The sequence below is a fragment of the Pipra filicauda genome, unplaced genomic scaffold (genome assembly GCF_003945595.2).
Source record: "Pipra filicauda isolate LSUMZ 115617 unplaced genomic scaffold, ASM394559v2 scaffold18_size4552066_pilon, whole genome shotgun sequence".
NCBI classification, from domain to species: Eukaryota; Metazoa; Chordata; class Aves; order Passeriformes; family Pipridae; genus Pipra; species Pipra filicauda.
This window is the reverse complement of record NW_024104298.1, coordinates 1,959,143-1,977,364: the sequence shown is the minus strand read 5'-3', so window position 1 is coordinate 1,977,364 and position 18,222 is coordinate 1,959,143. Positions and strand designations below refer to the sequence as shown.

Here is an 18,222-nt window from a genome sequence, read left to right as displayed (position 1 = left end):
GCATCACTTTTTCCACCACCTCTCCCTTACTTACCAGGAAATCACCAGTTTCTACAGCCATTTCAGCACCTAACTTGAAACCCATGTTCTTTCTAAATCACTTTCGCCCAAATGAAGATTTGTCTCACTTCAAAGCTACTGGAAACATCCGAGTTTATTCCTTCCACTGTATTCCCTTGGATATTCCAATACTTAACCTCATTCCAGCTTTTCAACACCTAGCAACAATGAACAGGAATGACATCAAAAATTACAGCTCCCTACTACTACCACAGGGCACCTGTGTGCAATTCAGAGGGACAACTGTGAGATGAAGTCCTTAACCTTGAACAGCTGAGGGATCAAGCCTGAGTGTGAGGTCACAGAGATTTTAAGTTGTTACAGCCAAACTCGGTAGGAAAAAACAGGAGGTTGTCTCCTTGTCTGTCCCACCTCTGTTCTGCTGGCACCTCAACTCACACAACCACCCAGCACTGCGGGACCCAGGTTATTTTGGGCTGGTATTTCAGCTCCAACCCTGAGCTGCCATCTGCCACCACGCTGACGTGCACCACACTAGAGTCACCTGCTTCCAGAGCTGCACGGGAATGGGACTGCTGGGGCTACAGATCTCATAAACCAGGAGTGACGCTTCACAAATGAGTAGACTGTGCAGTTCAACTTTTTTATTTTAATAAAATCAAGAATATGCACAGCACATGCAGTGCTAGCATCTAAACTAATACAATAAGCAATTCTAAACCTACAGTGACTTGAAGTTCAATTTTCACATTCAGCAAGTTTAAATCCATTCTTGCATATTGTTTTGAATCCTTGTATCTGAACTGAAAATATTGCTGGCTGATAAAACTTGCTAAAATGCACAAGTCACTGATTATGCCAATACAACAAAGATAACCACATGTTTGAGGATTGCAATGTGCCAGACATTCACTGAAAAAAAAAAACACACAACTAAACAAAACTCACGCAACAAACATCTGAGAATCTGGACACTTCACATCAGTGTTTAGAAGTGTTTCATAAATATCTTAAGACAAGTGTATCAAAACCTTGGCATGTTTAATTTTAAGTTGCCAATTTTTGTTTTACTATCAGAAAGTTATGGCTATACTGCCAATGCCGGGTCTGCTTAATTTGACTTAAGAGTTTAATATGACTTAAACATTAAAAGCTCACACTACCCCGAAATATATAATTTCACGCATACGGTGACATTCAACATTCAAGTGCCAGTGTTTTTGTACTGTCTTTTGGTCAAGTTTCTTTAAACTTTCAAAGAATCACTTTTAGGCTTACAAAAATAAATATTTGTCAAAAATGTTCAATAAATATTACACAAAACTAGCAGCAAAAAGTATCTAGAAATCTGTCGTGTGCAAATAGTTTTCTTCCCAGCTATCATTCCCATGGTCCCAAATAAGTTTTAGAATCTATTTCCTTCTCCTTAAACAAGCTGCGTTCAATCTCCAAGAGACAAAATAAGATTGGAAGTTAAGGACACGCACACAAGACATATATAAAATTCTCTGAATGTGCAATAAAAGAAGTATTTTGTAAAAAGTTATGGGCAAAATGTACAAGGGCCTAAACCTAGACTTGAAATAGCACCATAACAAATGACCTCAATACTGTCAAGTGCACCTACTTAATAAAAGTTTTAGAACAAGGCACAATACACTTGAAAAAATCTATTGCACTTTAGGAGATTTTTGCCATTTTCCTATGCCACTGTAGATTAGTTGTTAAATGCTCTGGCCGCAAAGTTAGCACAGAAATTCCAAGTGGCAGAGGCATTTTTCTGGTGGACAATACTTATCTTTGGCCAGATTTAGCATAAACAGACTATAAATACAATGGAAACCTATGCAACTAAAACTGACTAAAACTGCACTTTAATAGCAGAATTGAAACCTTGTGCAGTTTATGTACATTTCCAACCTCTGTGATCTCAGGTTTGTTTGTTACTCTTCTGGAGCCATTTTACAAAGTCTACAGTAAGCCAGTTTAACATCTCCACGCAGCTTGAACAGAGTAATGTGAATCTGCATTAAAATAAAGCCTGCTGCATAATTCTTCCTGTTCATACCCTCTTGACCAAAAAACATCAACACTAGCATGCGTTATTAGACCAAAAATTCAGTCAGGCCCTTAAGGAGGACCAATCACTGCCATGGTCAGCCATTCTACCATTTCAATTTCCTATGGCAGGCATTTTTAAAAAGTCTAAATAGATGAATTCTCCTAAAAACTATTTCAAGTTATCAGACCTTTAAACATTCCCTGTAATGTTCTGCCCACATTTGGCTAGCTCACATTAATGATCTGCCTAAATATTGAAAAAGGAATTGCTGTATTTACTTGCATTAACTTCAAAAACAGTGCTTTTAATGTATGCATGTATCCATACATCATCTCATCATGACTGGAATGGCTTATTAAAGGCTATCAGGTTCTAAGTACCTATCCAGGATAGAGTGAGCAAATCAGAACTTTAACTTAGTACAGTTTTGCCACATTAGAAACTAATTGCATTGATATGCTTCAAGATGTTTTATTTTTCAAATCTGCAGATACCAAAAGCCCTAATGCAGGCTACCGCATAAGTTTTTCTTTGTAATATTATGGATGAATCAGTGATTCCTGTTTAAGTTGTATCACACCTGTGTGCCAAGGTTTGATTTTAGCCCAAGTTCAGTAATTTTTATTATTTTGTCAAAACAATTGATATCTTGAGCATTACTGAGCCAACAGGACATCAAAATAAAAGTTGTCTAAAGTTAAAGGCACAGTACATTAACAAACAAATGATCCTCAGTCACAAAATCATAAATGCAGTTTCTGGGTGGGGATGGGTGGGAGGGGAGTTAATCCTGACTACAGCAATAAAAGTCTTCAAAACCACCTTCAAGATAGGGCTACTTGTTCCTTTATTTCCATCTTGTGACCTTGAGCTCCCTTAAAAAAAATTTCAGTGGAGAATCACAGCTGGTAATGTACTGCGAGTTCTTGAAGCTACACAAGGTATAGTCTGGCTAAGTTACATGTGGTTTCCATATTAGCTTGTTTGGTGGAGTATCTGCTGCAAGCAGATCAGTTGCCCCACCAGTCCACCCCCTGGGAGTTATAGTTTCCTCCATATCCATCACTGTTGTAGAAGCCTCCATAACCACCACCTATGAAAGGCAAGAGAAAGTGATGCTTAATTAACTTGCTGAAGACTTGTACCTTCACAAGAAAACAGCCCAGATATCTACTGTCTATCCAAGAAACCCACCCAGAAGTACTGTCAAACGCACATTAAACTAAAATGCTGGTAAGGTAGGTAGCACCAAACCGATCAGTCAGGTAACTTGCACTGGCCTAGACCTAAGGATGATGCTGAGACTTTGCATAACAGCCACCAGATGACCTTGTACTTAAACATTACTTCCAGCAGCTTTACTCCAGCAAGCATTTTAGATCTCCACACTGCGTGCCCAGTTTCTCTTACCTCCAAACCCTCTGCTGCCACTTCCCCCGCTGCGGCTGCTGGTCGATCGGCTGCTGCTGGAGCTGCTGCTGCCAAAACCGCTGCTCGTTCGGTAGTCCCTGGCACCAAACCCTCCGCTGAATCGGCTGCTGCAGAGGGGAACACACACACACATTTGAGTGAAGCAAGTGGCATTTTAAGCACTGCACACATTGAGATTCATGTACTCAGTTTCTTAACTCTGATTACCAACAGCCAGTACCAATGTTGAGCTCAGCACACTTCATACACATCCCAGTGCTAACCCGGAAAGGGCACTCAGGACAGCAAACAAAAATTTACTGTTCAAGCAGCATCATGTTGAACTTGCCACGTTACACTAAGAATTAATTTGTAGGGTTCTGGTAATGTTTCATTCAATGCAATCTCTGTGCCACAGAATGTCCAACCCTATCTTAGTGTTTATGTGATCCATTTATGTCCATCTCTCATACGGTAGAAAAGCATGACTTTCCTGTTTTGTTTCACCTGCTCCTAAATATCAAAACAGCTGCTTAAGGTATGTCTCTGCATGTGTTTTGTAAGTGCTTTCACAAAGTTCTAAAGGAATTTTTGCTAACATCATTCTACCTCAGCTGTATCTGGTTGCCTGCTTAAGAGAGAAGTCTTATGGGTTAACTTATGATAGAACAAAACCAGACAGACATCCAGCTGTCACCTTCACAGGCACTTAACTCAGTTTATACTGCACTAGTTTGTCTTCCTCTAGCTATATTTTTAGACTGAAAACAAGTCACAGAGCTGTCTTTCACAATAGATCAAGTAGACACCTTTAGCCAGACTTGTGCCCGTTACCTCTTAGATCGCCCACGGCTGCCTCCTCCTTTGTGATGCTGTTCATAAGCCATGTTCTCCAGCCAAGATGGCACTTCTTGCTTAGCCTCCACAAGAAGATCAAGCAAGTCCTTTGTAATGTTTATGTTCCTCTCATTGAAGAATGAGGTGGCAAGACCTGAAGTGAACATTCAGTTTTAGCTACACAGAATGCAAGTACACTGCAGCACTTAAACCCATTCCACACTCCACTTCCTTACAGCCAAGTCTGAGAACACCACAGCTACTCACAAACCCCTGACTGCTTACTGACAGACACAGAACACACCAGTCTTACACATGGCATGAGAGCCTTTTAATGACAATAAGAACACCACCAAAGGTATTGGTTACTTCCCACACTGGCTAGACACCAGTAACCAGCTTTTGCTCACAGAAAGCAGCACATGGGCTTCTCTCATAAAGTTAGTGGAAATTTGCTACTTAGCCAATGTTATTACACCTGTCAACTCTGCTATGAAAATTCTAGGTCATACTTACCAAGGTTTCCTACACGGCCTGTACGACCAATACGATGTACATACTCCTCAATGTCGCTTGGCAAGTCAAAGTTTATGACATGCTTTACATTTGAGATATCCAGTCCTCTTGCTGCTACCTAGTGGTTAAAGGATTAAATAAAGTCTTAGTAAAATTCCACAGGCCAAGTTAATAGGCTTCCATGCTCAGGTTTTGTACATTTCACTTACTGCTGTGGCAACAAGAATGGGGCTCTTGCCGGAGCGGAACTGGTGCAGCGCTTCCTCTCTGTCTCTCTGGGAACGGTCTCCGTGAATACTTGTACAGGCATATCCTTCATGGTACAGGAAGTCCTCAAGAGCATCTGCCCCCTTTTTAGTTTCCACGAACACCAGAGTCAAGGAATCTTTGCCTAACAACAGTTAAAGCACAGGTTAGCAGAAGAAAATGGGCACAAATACTTGGCTCCACCAACTGGTAACAGGCAGTTTCAATTCTCTGCTCACTTATTTTGAGGTGAAGTCACTGAGGATGTCCCTCCTCATTTTTTACTAAGATATGCTTACGTCAACTCAATGCTGGCATTTAGCCAGTGTAATACATTCACTGGCTGTTAAGGAAATATCCTTTCATTCATCTAATCAACAGAAGTTATTACTTGAGTGATTAGATTTGCCTCATCTGAATTTTGCCTTATTCGCTTTTCTGAAGTTGGCCTTTACCTGTGGCATTTAGCAGGTCAAGCAGAAATGATCGTTTGTCTGACTCTTCCACCCACACTACTTTCTGTGTGATGTTCTCAGATGTAGAACCTACTCTGCCAACAGCCAGGAAGATGTATTCATCAAGGAAGTCACGAGCAAGCATCTAAAAAAGGGAAGGAAACAAAAATCAAATCAGTACACTGCCTCCCTTCCAGAGTAGAAATCAGTTTGGCCTTATGAACTTTTGAAGTATGTAAACTCATGTACAGTACCTGGATTTCCTTGGGGAAAGTAGCACTGAACATCATGGTATGGCGAACCCCCTTTGGTGGCATAGTGTCTTGTTCAACAATTCGACGAATTTGAGGTTCAAACCCCATGTCAAGCATTCTGTCAGCTTCATCAAGCACTAGGTACCTACAGAGCAATAAAAAAAGCTTCTTCAGAACTTTTTCTGTAAGCTATGGTCTAGTGTCTGTACTGGTTACCAGTCCTCAACTAGACAATCCAAAAGCTACAACTTAAGGTCCTTAACTAGACCTTTCTTCAAGTCATTCATCTTACAGAAAAGCAACACTTACTTGCAGAAATCCAGCCCAATCTTTCCCCTCTCCATCATATCAACCAGTCGTCCTGGAGTTGCTACAAGCAAGTGACAGCCACGTTCCAAGTCACGGATCTGCTGACCAATGTCTGCACCACCGTACACAACACAGGGGCGAACTCTGGAGCGGTATGCGAACTACAAAACAAAGTAAATTAGCTCCAAGGAAAACTCTACTTAAGCTATGTTCTAATGACGAGCTCCAAGATATACCTTTCTGGCTTCCTCATAGATCTGCACAGCCAGTTCTCTAGTGGGAGCCAAGACCAGTGAGATTGGATATTGCTTACGGCGGCCATACCTTCCGTTCTCCTGAAGGAAAAAAATACTTGGAATGAGTACCCCAAACACAGGGGGAAAGAAAACAGCTACTACAGGCAATATTAAAGACAGGTCACCAAGTCTGCCTTGAGAAAGAAAAGGCATGATGGAGAGTCAACTTAAGCACTGCATCTGAAGATGGCCCTACTACAATACCCAAGGTACAGCTGCGGGTCAGTACAGCAACAGCTGCACAACCCTGGTATCCACAACCTGCACTGTGATCCCAAACTTGAGTAGCAGAGAAACAATAGCCATAAAACCTGTTACTTCCTACCCTGAAGCAAGGGAAGTGTCTTTTAAGCTTATGCAACAAAGACAAAAAAAAAATTTTCTTGAGAGTTGTGAATATCAACTCTTTAGGTAGGAAAAAAAGCAATCCACAGCCTGTACTTTTTAAGGGAAACACCTAAATTCTTCTAGAAGTTGAGAAGCTTGCCTATCATTTCCAGTGATTATGACATTTAAGACCACCTTTTGTGTTCGGTAGCAAACATCAGCACACAGAACAAAAGTACACACTGGTCACACAGCTTTTCCAGGACTGGGTATTTTGAATACTTGCCTTCATCGCTCTCAAGGCATCACCTGGACCATCTGCATATATCTGGCTCAGTATTGGTAGAAGAAATGCAGCTGTTTTCCCAGACCCTAACGGAACACAAATCAGTATTATTAGGAGTTACTGTCAAATATAGCACAAATCCTTTATCAATAGCATATTACCCGTAATATCTGCACTAGTGTATGGATACTACCTACACCACTGGAGTGCACCCCTCAGCCAGCAGAGGTTAACTACAAAAGACTTATCACTCAGCAAAAACCCTGAAGGGAATGTGGTTCAAGACATGAACATTTCTCTCAGGACAAACACAGTAAACCCAGTCAAGTCACATCTAAAGCAGATGCAAGACTCTAAAGCTTCCAACACTGCAGGTATGTCACTGTACACTGAACAGGAGGCTGTACTACTGTACAGACCTCTTACCTGCAGCAATACAAGACCCCACTCCTACTGAGACTAAGCAGCAAGGAGCTACCAACTTACCTGTCTGAGCACAGGCCATTAAGTCTCTCTTCTCTTTAATAATAGGTATTGCATGTTTTTGGACTGGGGTAGGACGGGTGTAGCGTGTGAGCTCGATGTTTCCCATTATAATTTCTCCCATGTCAACATCACTGAACTGTAAGATTTAAAATGAGTAAGATCAGGATCCTTCCCTGCAGTCACCATGTAACATATTTTTCAACTTAAGAAATCATTTATAAGGTAGTTTTTGTTTCAGCTCTTCCTATAGAACTTGCCTATGAAGTTCACAGATACTCAAAAGCTGGTTACTGAGACTTACATAGATACTTAGTCCAGCCTTCTAAGCAATTCTTAAAAAGCTAGCCAAGCCTGAAAGGCAGACTACACTAGCACACTATGCTTAGCGCAAAACAGTGCCTATGCTTTAGCAGTTGCTCGCAAAGCAGCACCTCCAAGCACTTCTACTTCTTCACAGGTTCCCTGTTTAAGGACAAGTCACAAAGTAAGCTGCAAGTGTTAACTGAAAAAGCTTCCACAGCTTCTCCCACAACTTAGCTCATCATATACAACCCTCCTCTGCAAAACAGCTTAGCTGCAGGAAAGCAGGACAGCGTTTCCTTTCCTCCATAAACTCCAGACAGCAAGAAATCAAGTTTCACGTGCAAAACAGTCACTATTATACAGTAACAAAAGAGATTTTAAGAAAACTTACGCTCTCAATATGTGGAGGACAGTTGCTGCCTGTTGCTTCAACAGGAATATCATCATATTTCTCAAAGTTAATGCCAGTATTGCTTCCTGAAAAGAGCTCCCTAAAAACAGAGGAGACAGCATTTTACTTGCTAGAATTATGCAACGGCCCTGCCACATGAATTTATGCTATTCCATTACTTACTGCTCCAGGCGTTCACTTGGGGGCAGAGGCTTTGACCAGTCATCTTCATCTGATTTGTCACACCAGCGGCTGTTCCCACCGCGGTCAAATCTTCCAAAGCCGCTCCGATCATAGTCACCCCCTCTGCCTCGCTCTTCATATCTAAACACAGCAACAGTATCAGGCCACCATTCCCAGGCATCAGGGGTTTTTCAACATGCAAAAATCAAAGCTGTAACAATGCAGCAGCGTATGCTCTGTGTATTACACACACCACCGGGGAACAACTCAGTCATCACACTATCTGTGCTTGCTTCTTGACCTAAGAACAGAAATTAGTCCCAGCCATCAGACTAGGTCATGTTATTCTGTGCCAGACAGGAGAGTTTGTTGTGACTTCAGGGCTCAGTTTGGCTTAACACAGTGAACCTTGTTATCACCAGTTTTATTTGGTTAAGCATAACAATGCAAACAATCATCTGCCAGTAGAGCTGCAATGCCAAGTTGCTCAGTCCTTGACATTTTCTTTTTCAGGGAGCTCTGTTTAAACCTCCTGAGAAGCATTATTTCGAACTCCCCCCACCCCTTCCTCTGCCTCATTTTACACAGGTCTCCCATGTCCAGACAAAACCTTTAAGTGCTGCAATTTGTTCCTTTATTCCCCCACCACACATGTGACCAAATACCTCAATTATACGTCACATAATTATTCCATAAAGAGGGAGCTCACCTGTATTACTGACTCGGAAAGAAGGTGGAAGAAGTCCTTACCTCAACTGTTTAGTTTTAGGCCTGGTAAACCATGTTTGAGAAAATTCTGGATACAGGACTAACGTCAGCTTTACTAGTCGATAAAGGTCACTCTCACCACACTTGTGCATACAACGCATGATGTGTGTAAGACTGATCAAGTAAGGCAGAGAACCTGCAAGAGTCTCACCCAGTTTTATTAACTACACTTTTTAAACAAGAAAAAAATACTGAAATTAAAATAAAAAAAATTAAAATCCATTTTGATGTTGTCTTGTGGTGCTCCCAACAGCTCTTTTTTGGAAGTAGCCACCCACCTGGAACTTTTCTGGTGAAATGCTGAAGTCAGCCGGTCTCTACAGCTGCACTGAGTGGCTGGTGGCAGACTACAGGGCACATTTTTCAACACATGCAAGTTGCCCATCTTTGAAATCATGTAGCTTTAAAGGCAAGGTTCTCTCCCTATCGCCTCCCCTCCCAGGCTCCTCCTACCTTATCATGTTATTCACACCTAGACTCTAATTTTGACACCAAGATAACATGTGCAGCACTAGAACTGAGAGAGACTTCCTATGCACCACGCAGACACAGAAGTACTTGCCTTCCTCCTCTTGATCCAGTCCCACGGTCAAAGAAGCTTGACTTTGCGTCGCGGTCGGACCGTGCTCCGAAGCTGCTGTACGCATCCTTGTCCCGTCTGGAACTCCAGCCACCACTGTCAAACCCTACAAGGGAAAGATTATTTTAGCCACACATTACACAGACCAGGCTTTTATGAGAAAATACAAGTTCTGTCCAGGACATCTTCAATGGAAGCTCTACAGGACTGAAGTCCTTCAAAAAGGGAAGTTATGGGGTATGGATGTTAAGACTTACTCAACGAGGGACTAAGCGTTTCTCATCACCCATTAGAACTTGTTGAAAGTCCTTCACTCATGGACAAGTATGTTTGTTTTTTTAAAAACTTGCACATGCCTTAGTACCAGTAATTAATTTGCCTACTCCGGGCAAAATGGGTATCAGAAGAAAAATTAAGGCACTAAGTCTTGCCAAGCCTCATGTACATTCTCTAGGCAACAGAAATTCTTGAGTATGTCTCTAATTTTTGGAGGTTAACAAGGCCCCAGTGGAGATCAACAAATGATATTACCCCTGCATTAGAAACACGTCAGAAGTTACAATGTTTTCTCGCACTGTAAGTACACAAAGCAATATGATCTACACAGAGTAAAACAAAGTAACAGCCCCATGTGTAAATAAGGCATATGGAGCTCTTCACAACAAATTAACCACACTCGCCTTTCCACAGCATTTTTACACCTGCCCACAGAAGGTGCCTACTTAGTTATGTTAACTCACAGAAACAATACAAAGAACTTCTGTTTGCCAACACCATTAAGTAAAAAGCCTCCCCTTTATTCAGCTACAAGGGGCTGTGAGGCAGCAGAAACAGGAATCATTAAACACCACTCTGATATTGGACTAAAAAATTACAAATTCTGTTTCAGAGGTCCAACCTTCCCAAGTTTGAAAACATGACCCAACCAGTCTCAGCTACAGGATTCCACCAGAGAGCAAGCGAAATAATGGAACAGATAAACAAATAATGTCACCCCTGTAAGTGCACATGCTTTGCCAGCTCCACAACAAAAAACCAGTCAAGACCTATTCATCAGACAATAAAAGCAACCACAAAACAAAATTATTCCAAAGAAAGGGGCTGTTCTAGACCCCAGTCTCTTGGAAAAAAGCTCTGCTACCACAATTACCCTACTTTTTCAGATGTTCTCGAAAATTTAGAGTTTTATTTCTCTTCCCCCCACTTTTTTAAAAAACAAGAAGTTCTACTCCCCAGAATCCAGAAATACACTGGTCACAACAGAACTTTTAAAAACAAGTGTGATAACTGTAATTAATTTGTCTGGATAACTGAAACAGACAGCAAAAATAATCTATTATTATTAACTTCACACAGAGAGACTACTGACAGAACATCAGGAATACCATAATCACTTCTTAAACACTCAAGAAAGTTATTTTAGTTTAGAAGGCATCTGAATCCCTTTATTAGTAGTAACTTTCAAACCACACTACAAATGTTGGGGTATGTCAGGGTATGTCATCCTGCCAAGAGATCCAGCAGCAGTAGAACTGACAGAGCCATCTTCAGCAATATACATATCTAATTTCTCAAAAGTGAAAAAACTGGGCTGACCCTGTACTAAAGATCATCTACCAAGCCAAAAGTTCCAAAAAGGAGTGAAAATTTTATACTCCAAAGAGCCTTCAAAGTAAGCTTACTCGCCCAGCTTGTTACTGCACCCATTTCTGAAGCTGGCACCTTGTCACAGTTTTCTTTAAGGTAGTGCAGCAACTTTTAGACCAAATAAATATATACTCCCTGCTTTACCAGTTCACCTTTTAGATTGGCATTCCCATCAGCATAGAAGAGGTCCAGGCCATACAAGTCAATTCTAAGTAACTGGCTGGCAGAACACAGAGTCAGGATTTAGAACACCACGTGGCAAACTAAAATCAGACGTAGATGCCCTAAGACGTAAAAATCAGACGTAAATGCCTGTGACAGACATCGCTGTAAAGCGAAGAGAATGATTACAAGACCATGCAAGAATCATCAGAAAATTCCTAAAAATGTCAAGGCTTTTTTCTTTTGTAAGTAAAAACCCGTATAATTCCATCCACCACATAATTCTCACCAAAGGGGTTAAGTTTGGAATTCACTAAGTTCATCAACTTTCAGAGCAATTTTGTAGTTCTTACGCTTATGAACAATGTTACAGTTGTCAATGCTTCTCCCTCAACCAGCATTTTAATTCTTATTTCCTAACGCTCTAACACAAGTTACTGCCAGCTGACTTGAAAAGCTTCCACGTGCAGCAGCCAATCGTCAGTTTTTTGAAACTGGGAGAAACAGAGTCATAGAATACTTCAGGTTGCATGAGACCTTTAAGATGAGTTCCAACATCTACTCTCTGATCTGCTATAGATCAGATTAGACTTTAAATATCCAAGAGCAGCTTCCAGGAAGTTTAACAGAAAAATAACACGACAACAAGCTTTACTGGTATCAAGTTGAGCTCATGGAAGCAAGACACTGTAGACCAGGCAGCCCTGCATATTGAGTTTCAACAGCTGAAAAACGCCATTACATAACCTAAGGACATTATTTTTATGCAGACTGTTACTTCCTGCAGTTCTGTACTGCCTTGTTCCCCATTTACAAAGCCAACAGATTAGTGTTAGAAATGGTCAGATCTGCAGGTGAATGGAAGGAGTCAGCTGAAGAAAGCTCTTTTTGTCAATACCTACTGGAATCACAAAGATGTTCTGCTCTTCCTGAACACAAACTACAGCTACTTTTTTAAGTCCACTGCCTTAAGCAACTTCCTATTTAAATGTGAGTAAGGCCATTGTGCAACTTCAATTGTGCCTGTGAGTTACGATCCCATCATCAGCTACAGAGCAAAGTGAGAACCCCATGTGCACACACTCTTTGTTTGCAGAGCATGTGTAAACATCACCACACAGGAAAGAAACTTTTTTTTGAAGTTTTGAACGCAGTAGTAGTTATTTAACACTTTCACAGAAGTATGTACAGTTGTGGTATGTGAGCAAGACAACTGTACTGGATTACTGAAATACAGTTCTGCTGTAGTAGCAGTATTATAAGCACTAATATTAAAGTAGTTTAACTTTTGTATCAATAAAAATTTTATCAGGTTACTACCCTTGTAAGGCTGCATCAAGAGTTTGTTGTACAGCCAAACTATCACACAAGCGGTTTTTTGCCTCTGGCTTGTAATGTCTACATTTTGAAAAATCTGTTGTTAAAAATTCCAAGGAGCAGCCAAAATACAGAACAGCTTTGATGCAGCCTAAGAACACCATCCTTGATTCAGTGTAAATAACAGAAGCAAACATTACTTTTACCAAAGTACAACTGTGTAACAGACTTCAACCCACTCTACAAAATAGCTCAGCTTTACAACCCCCAACTTATGATGCTCTCTTTGCTTCCAATAGGGGCCTGAACTGGAACTGCAGTTTTTCCATTCAGCAATCACAAACCTTGTCATGAGGTCAGCGATACAGCGCTCAACCAGGTTTAAAGGCAATTTTTCATCCTTTACCAAGGAAAGTTGGCAGTCAAAGTTTTATTAACTGAACAAGCCACATGTCAAATATAAGCCTCGTGACTTGTTTACATTTTTGCAAGGGTGAAGTCTGAAGTCCCCAGAGTGGGACTTCATGTGGCCCCCATGACCACACAATACAATTCAGTATCTGAACTCTGGTCTTGCACATAAGAAGTGACATTAACAGACCTATACAGAACAGGTCACGATAGGAACTCAAAATTAACTAATATCCACAAAACTCGAGTTTGGTACAAATCACCACATAAGGAAAAGAAATCTATATGACAGCAAATATTCACAAACCAGCTTAAAGCTGTTTCCTCCTTTTGAGAAACTGCACATTCCTCTGGGCTTTATCAGTCAGTTTCTTCAAAGACTGGTTGGATTCGAGGTCAATGTGATTGGGAACTTCAAGAGCACTGAATTTGTTGCCCACCATTCTCTTTACTTTTCCCAAAACATTCAGCTCTCGCAAAAGGCTGTACCATCATTTGATGCTTCAGGCCATGCTTCTTATACATAATAAAAAAAAAAACCTCTAAACACTGAAAAAACCCACTAGCTTGGGCACATACAAAAGCAAGACAAAAACAGACTGATCTGTTTCTTCAAATGGTGTAAGACTAGAATGAAGCATTTTTCATCTAGTCTGATTTAAAGGAACATAGCTTCAGAAGCACTGTGGGATTTATCAGCAGTTTTTTCAGTATTACCCTCCCACCCACTCCAAAGGGAAGTTGTCCTCTTGCAGTATTGAAAAGAATCTGTGAAAGTTCACTGCTTTAGAAATAGGTGAGCTCCAAGTCCTCCCATGCCATGAAACAGCAATCCTTTAGGTTGTAGGACTGCAGAAAGTGTTTTAGCTGCTTCATCCCAGTATGTGATTATGTGTTAAGAGGAAATGTTTCTCTCATATCCACACAAGTCACCAGACACGATGACAACATGTGTTGCAACACCTGCCCTCTTAGTATCTTACAGAGAGGTCAGGATTTACTTCACTGAAGCCTTCCATTAAATTTTTCTTCTGTATCATGTTCTGTTTAGAGATTCAAGTGGAAGATAAAAAGGCTGCTCCTCAGTATAAACCCCTGTGTAAACACGTGACCAAAATAGGTCATGTACTTGGCACTGCTTTCAACAACATCCTGCATTTCCTTCTGCAAGTACTCTTGGGGGCTTCCATCAAAACTGCAGGAAGCTAAACAAGGACAACATGTCTTTGTGTAAAAGATCCATTTACCAAGTGAAACTGTGCTGTTTGTTCATATTAAACAACTGATTACAAGTTCCAAGTCACAGTCACTTGCAGAAGAACTGGCACTCACAAAATCTATTCAGACTGACACTCAAGATTACATGGCTCATCAAGTTAAGATGGGACACTCCATCTTGGTTCAGCCACGGTTAACTGTTAAAGAGATATAAATAGTATTTCGTCAGTTATCATGAGCTTAGAATATAACCTGGCAAAGGGACCAAGAACAGCACACTGAAAGCAGAAGATCAAGTTGCCATGTTCTGCACAGGACAGTCAAGCAGTCTGTATAATCACCTTCAGCAGCACTGTCTGAGCCTGTGCAGGCTGTTCCCACAGATTCAGAAGGCCAAGAACCAGTTAAAAGTGTTGCCACTGCATTTCTGATACATACCCTGTTTTGAAGCTTCCCTGTTCCGCAAGTGAGGAGGAATGTATCGGCCTTCTAAAGGACAAAAGAAAGGCAGTGTTACAGGACTGTGGTGTTAGCACATTTTGAAATGCTAGTCAACAACAGCTTTTGCTTAGTAAAAATATCTGCCTTGAGGCCTCTTGCAGCATCTTTGAATAAGGGTCCTTTAATACAGCACTTTGGTATCATTCTCTCAGAGCTGAAGATTAAGTTACTGCACATTCATTTAAGCAGCTGCTTTTAAGGCACAGATGTCTTGCTATTTCTCTGACCAAGTCACACACATTTATGGGTGTTACAGTGTCTACAAAGCCCAACTTCCCAGAACTCATTAAGGTTTAATCTGGTTCCAGATACTTGAACAGCTGAAGATTTTCACTGTGACATTTAAGTACTGGCACTGACAGTCCTTCCCCTTAAATTCCACCATCCCCATCAGTTCAGCTCAGATCAAACCAGAAGCCACACCTAATTTGCCTCTGAATAGCATTCCTCATTTAAATCCAGAAGCATCTGTCTGCTAAGTAAAGTGAATTAGAATGTACCAGGCACAAGCTGAATGTGAATTCCTGGAAGACTCCCTCCCTCTTCTTTAAGCACTTAAGCCTTTAACATCAATTTCTACTTAATGAATCAAGATCGGTGGAGTTAACATTCCTACTCCCCCTGGATGTTTTGAGTAGACAGATCACCACATTACAACTACAATCTGCAGTCCCAGTTTAGAGGCAACTGAAAATCTGAGATTAAACTGGAACACTAAGTTCTCTCAAGTATTTCAGAAATGTACACATGCTGTATCATGCTGAATGAAGCGGTCCTATCTGAAACACGCAGTGTTTCCAATGTACACTTAACTGGCAATCTTTCTAATTTCCCCCAACAGCCTCTGTAAATTTTGCTTTAAAATTTGTTTTTCACAGTTACAAACCCCTTATTTCTAAAACTGTGTATTTGTAAGCTTGAGAATTTGCATGTACTTACTGCTTGTAGAGCTTCCTTCACTCTGAGAGTCTGAGGAATTCAAGTCTAGACCAGAAAACTATAAGAAATAAAACAAATATCAAGACGTTATATGACAAATCTATGCTAAGATACAAAAAAACCCTTTTGCTTATCAAAAGCAATCAGTGTTCCCACAAACTGTGGCTGCAAAGAAATGTGTTTACACAGTGCCAGTTACATCTCCTGATAGTTAGTACTCCTCAAACATATTCTGATTAACATCAATGCCTATTTTTTTTTCTATAGGGACTCCAGCCCAAATAATACCAATTCAGTCAGGCACTGTACTTGTAGAGACTTGTATTCTTTTACGTGCAATAACACTACAAAGAGATTGCAGTCTCCATGTTTGAGGCAGCTACTGCTCACAAAATAAGAGGTGATGTCTTCCTAGAATTACTTCAGAAAATACTTTTGCTTTGTTTGTTTTTTTGTGTTTTTTTTTTTTAAAAAAAAGCCCCTCACAGTAAAGTCTTCCAAAAGGTGTTGACTGCTGGTGTGTCAGAAGTTTTAAGTCCAGCGCAGTATGGACTCATTTTAGAAGGCAGTGAACTGGTAAAGATGAAGAACCAGCTTATTACAGCTGCATGGCAAGATTATGAACTTATCTGGGGAAAAATAAGGCGTGTTTATATACAACTGAATTTTACTTAAGACCAATCGCACAGAAGCATCTTCCAACATGAATGAATCCAAAGCTGCGTGTGCTGCTATTAGAGACAGACAGTTAAAAATTCTCGCACGGGTGGCCTCTTAACACCCTCTTTAAAGCCAACGCTCAAAAAAAAAATATCATTTCAGCTGATAGAAGCATCAACGCGGAGGTCAAGGATGATTCTTATTTTAAAAGCAAACAAAAACAAAGGCTCTTTAGAAGGTAAAAACGGCTCTCCAGCGTCACGAGAAGCGATGGGCGAATCTCCCGGCGCTGGATTCCCGCCGTGTGGGGTAACACCGTCCCGGCGGCGCTGGCGCAGCCCCGGCGCCATCTCAGTGCGGCACTGCGGGCTGGATTCCCGGCGCAGCGGGAGCAGCTAATCCTGCTGCCGGCGCCCGTCACGTGTGAGGCGGGGGGGAAGAGGGGGGGAGCCGGGAGAGAGGGAGGGAAGGACCGTCTCCATGACCTACTTCGCCGAAGCGGCGCAGGGCGAGGGCTGCCCGGCCGCGGCAGATGGGGCTCTTCCTGCCCCCGCGGGGTTAGATAACCATCGGTCCCGCCCAGCACGGGGAGCGGGGGGGGGCGGGGGAGGGGGAGCGTAGGAATGAGAAGGGAGAAAAATATAAATTTAAAGAAAAATATAAATTTAAAGAAAAAAAAAAAAAAAAGTGCGGAAAAACACGACTCCAGGCCCAAATGCGTCACCGCGGCCCGACAGCACCGGAGCGCGAACAAAGGCGGCTGCCAGCGCCGCTCCCCCACCCCGGGGAAGGGGCGTCACACAAAGCGCCGTGTGTGGGGTGGGTGTGTGTGTGTGCCCCCTTCCTCCGCCCCGCACAATGGCGGCCACTGACCGCCCCTTCCTCCTCCTCCTCCCCCCCGCTGCAGTTCCCGGCGCGGCCTCCGGGGGCCGCTGCTGCTCCCGGCGCTCCCACACAAAGCGGGTCCGAGCGCGGCGCGGGGGCCGCGGGGCCCGAGCGGAGCCGGGGCCAGGCCGGGCGGCACCGACTGGCCCCGCACGCCCCGCAACGCCCCCCGGGCCGCGGGGACAACGCACCGCCGCGGGGGGAGCCCGGCCCAGCGCGGGGCCTCGGCACGGCGGGAACTGCGCAACGACCGAGTGCGCCACAACAGGCCGCGATGGGGGGGGCGAGGGGGGATTACCGGGGGGGACTCGCGACGCGGCCGCCGGGGATCGAGGAGCGGTGCCCCCGCGCGAGGGATCGCGACCGCCTCCTCCCGCCACCGCCGCCCGCGGAGCTTCCGCCACGCGCACTCTCCGGGTAACGGAGCGGCCTTTCCGCTCTCTGGTTCTCTGCTCACCTGCTGGTCTAGACTGAGGGCATTTTCCACCGCCACATGACTCATAACGAGAGATCGGTCTCGGGCTTGTCCCGCTCCGCCTCGAGAATTGGGATGTGCCGGGCCGGGATGTCGCTGCCGCCGATATCGCTGGTTCCGCCACGAATCGCTGCCCTGACTGAGCCCCCCCCACCGCCGGCCCGCCCTTTATATAGGCCCCGCCCCCCGCGCGCCGCTCTGCGCGCGCGCTGACCTCACCGCGCACGCGACCGCCCCCACCCGGCCCCCCCTCACTCCGCCCGCCTGCTCGGCGCTC

The 18,222-nt window shown here is 43.0% G+C and overlaps 1 protein-coding gene across 1 annotated transcript; it reads right to left on the bottom strand.

Annotated features, from left to right (window-relative positions):
- Positions 1-643: 643 nt before the first annotated feature.
- On the bottom strand, positions 644-18,088 carry DDX3X (DEAD-box helicase 3 X-linked). Its single transcript, XM_027742014.2, has 17 exons — positions 17,928-18,088; positions 15,926-15,983; positions 14,924-14,974; positions 9,713-9,836; positions 8,383-8,523; positions 8,200-8,299; positions 7,506-7,641; positions 7,020-7,105; positions 6,347-6,445; positions 6,111-6,271; positions 5,802-5,946; positions 5,548-5,692; positions 5,056-5,237; positions 4,847-4,964; positions 4,328-4,484; positions 3,494-3,621; positions 644-3,176 (listed from the first exon to the last, which is right to left on the bottom strand). Exons 1-17 carry the CDS (start codon positions 17,970-17,972, stop codon positions 3,094-3,096), a joined length of 1,959 nt encoding a protein of 652 aa, XP_027597815.1. The 5' UTR covers positions 17,973-18,088; the 3' UTR covers positions 644-3,093.
- Between the last annotated feature and the right edge of the window lie 134 nt (positions 18,089-18,222).

Bases quoted from the DNA above. Each gene is read 5' to 3' on its own strand.
- DDX3X (XM_027742014.2), bottom strand. From the start codon at position 17,972: ATGAGTCATGTGGCGGTGGAAAATGCCCTCAGTCTAGACCAGCAG. The intron at 5,947-6,110 runs GTAAGTGTTGCT...ATTGCTCTGTAG, and splicing joins ATTGGGCTGGATTTCTGCAA to GTACCTAGTGCTTGATGAAG. The intron at 4,965-5,055 runs GTAAGTGAAATG...TTTAACCACTAG, and splicing joins CCATTCTTGTTGCCACAGCA to GTAGCAGCAAGAGGACTGGA.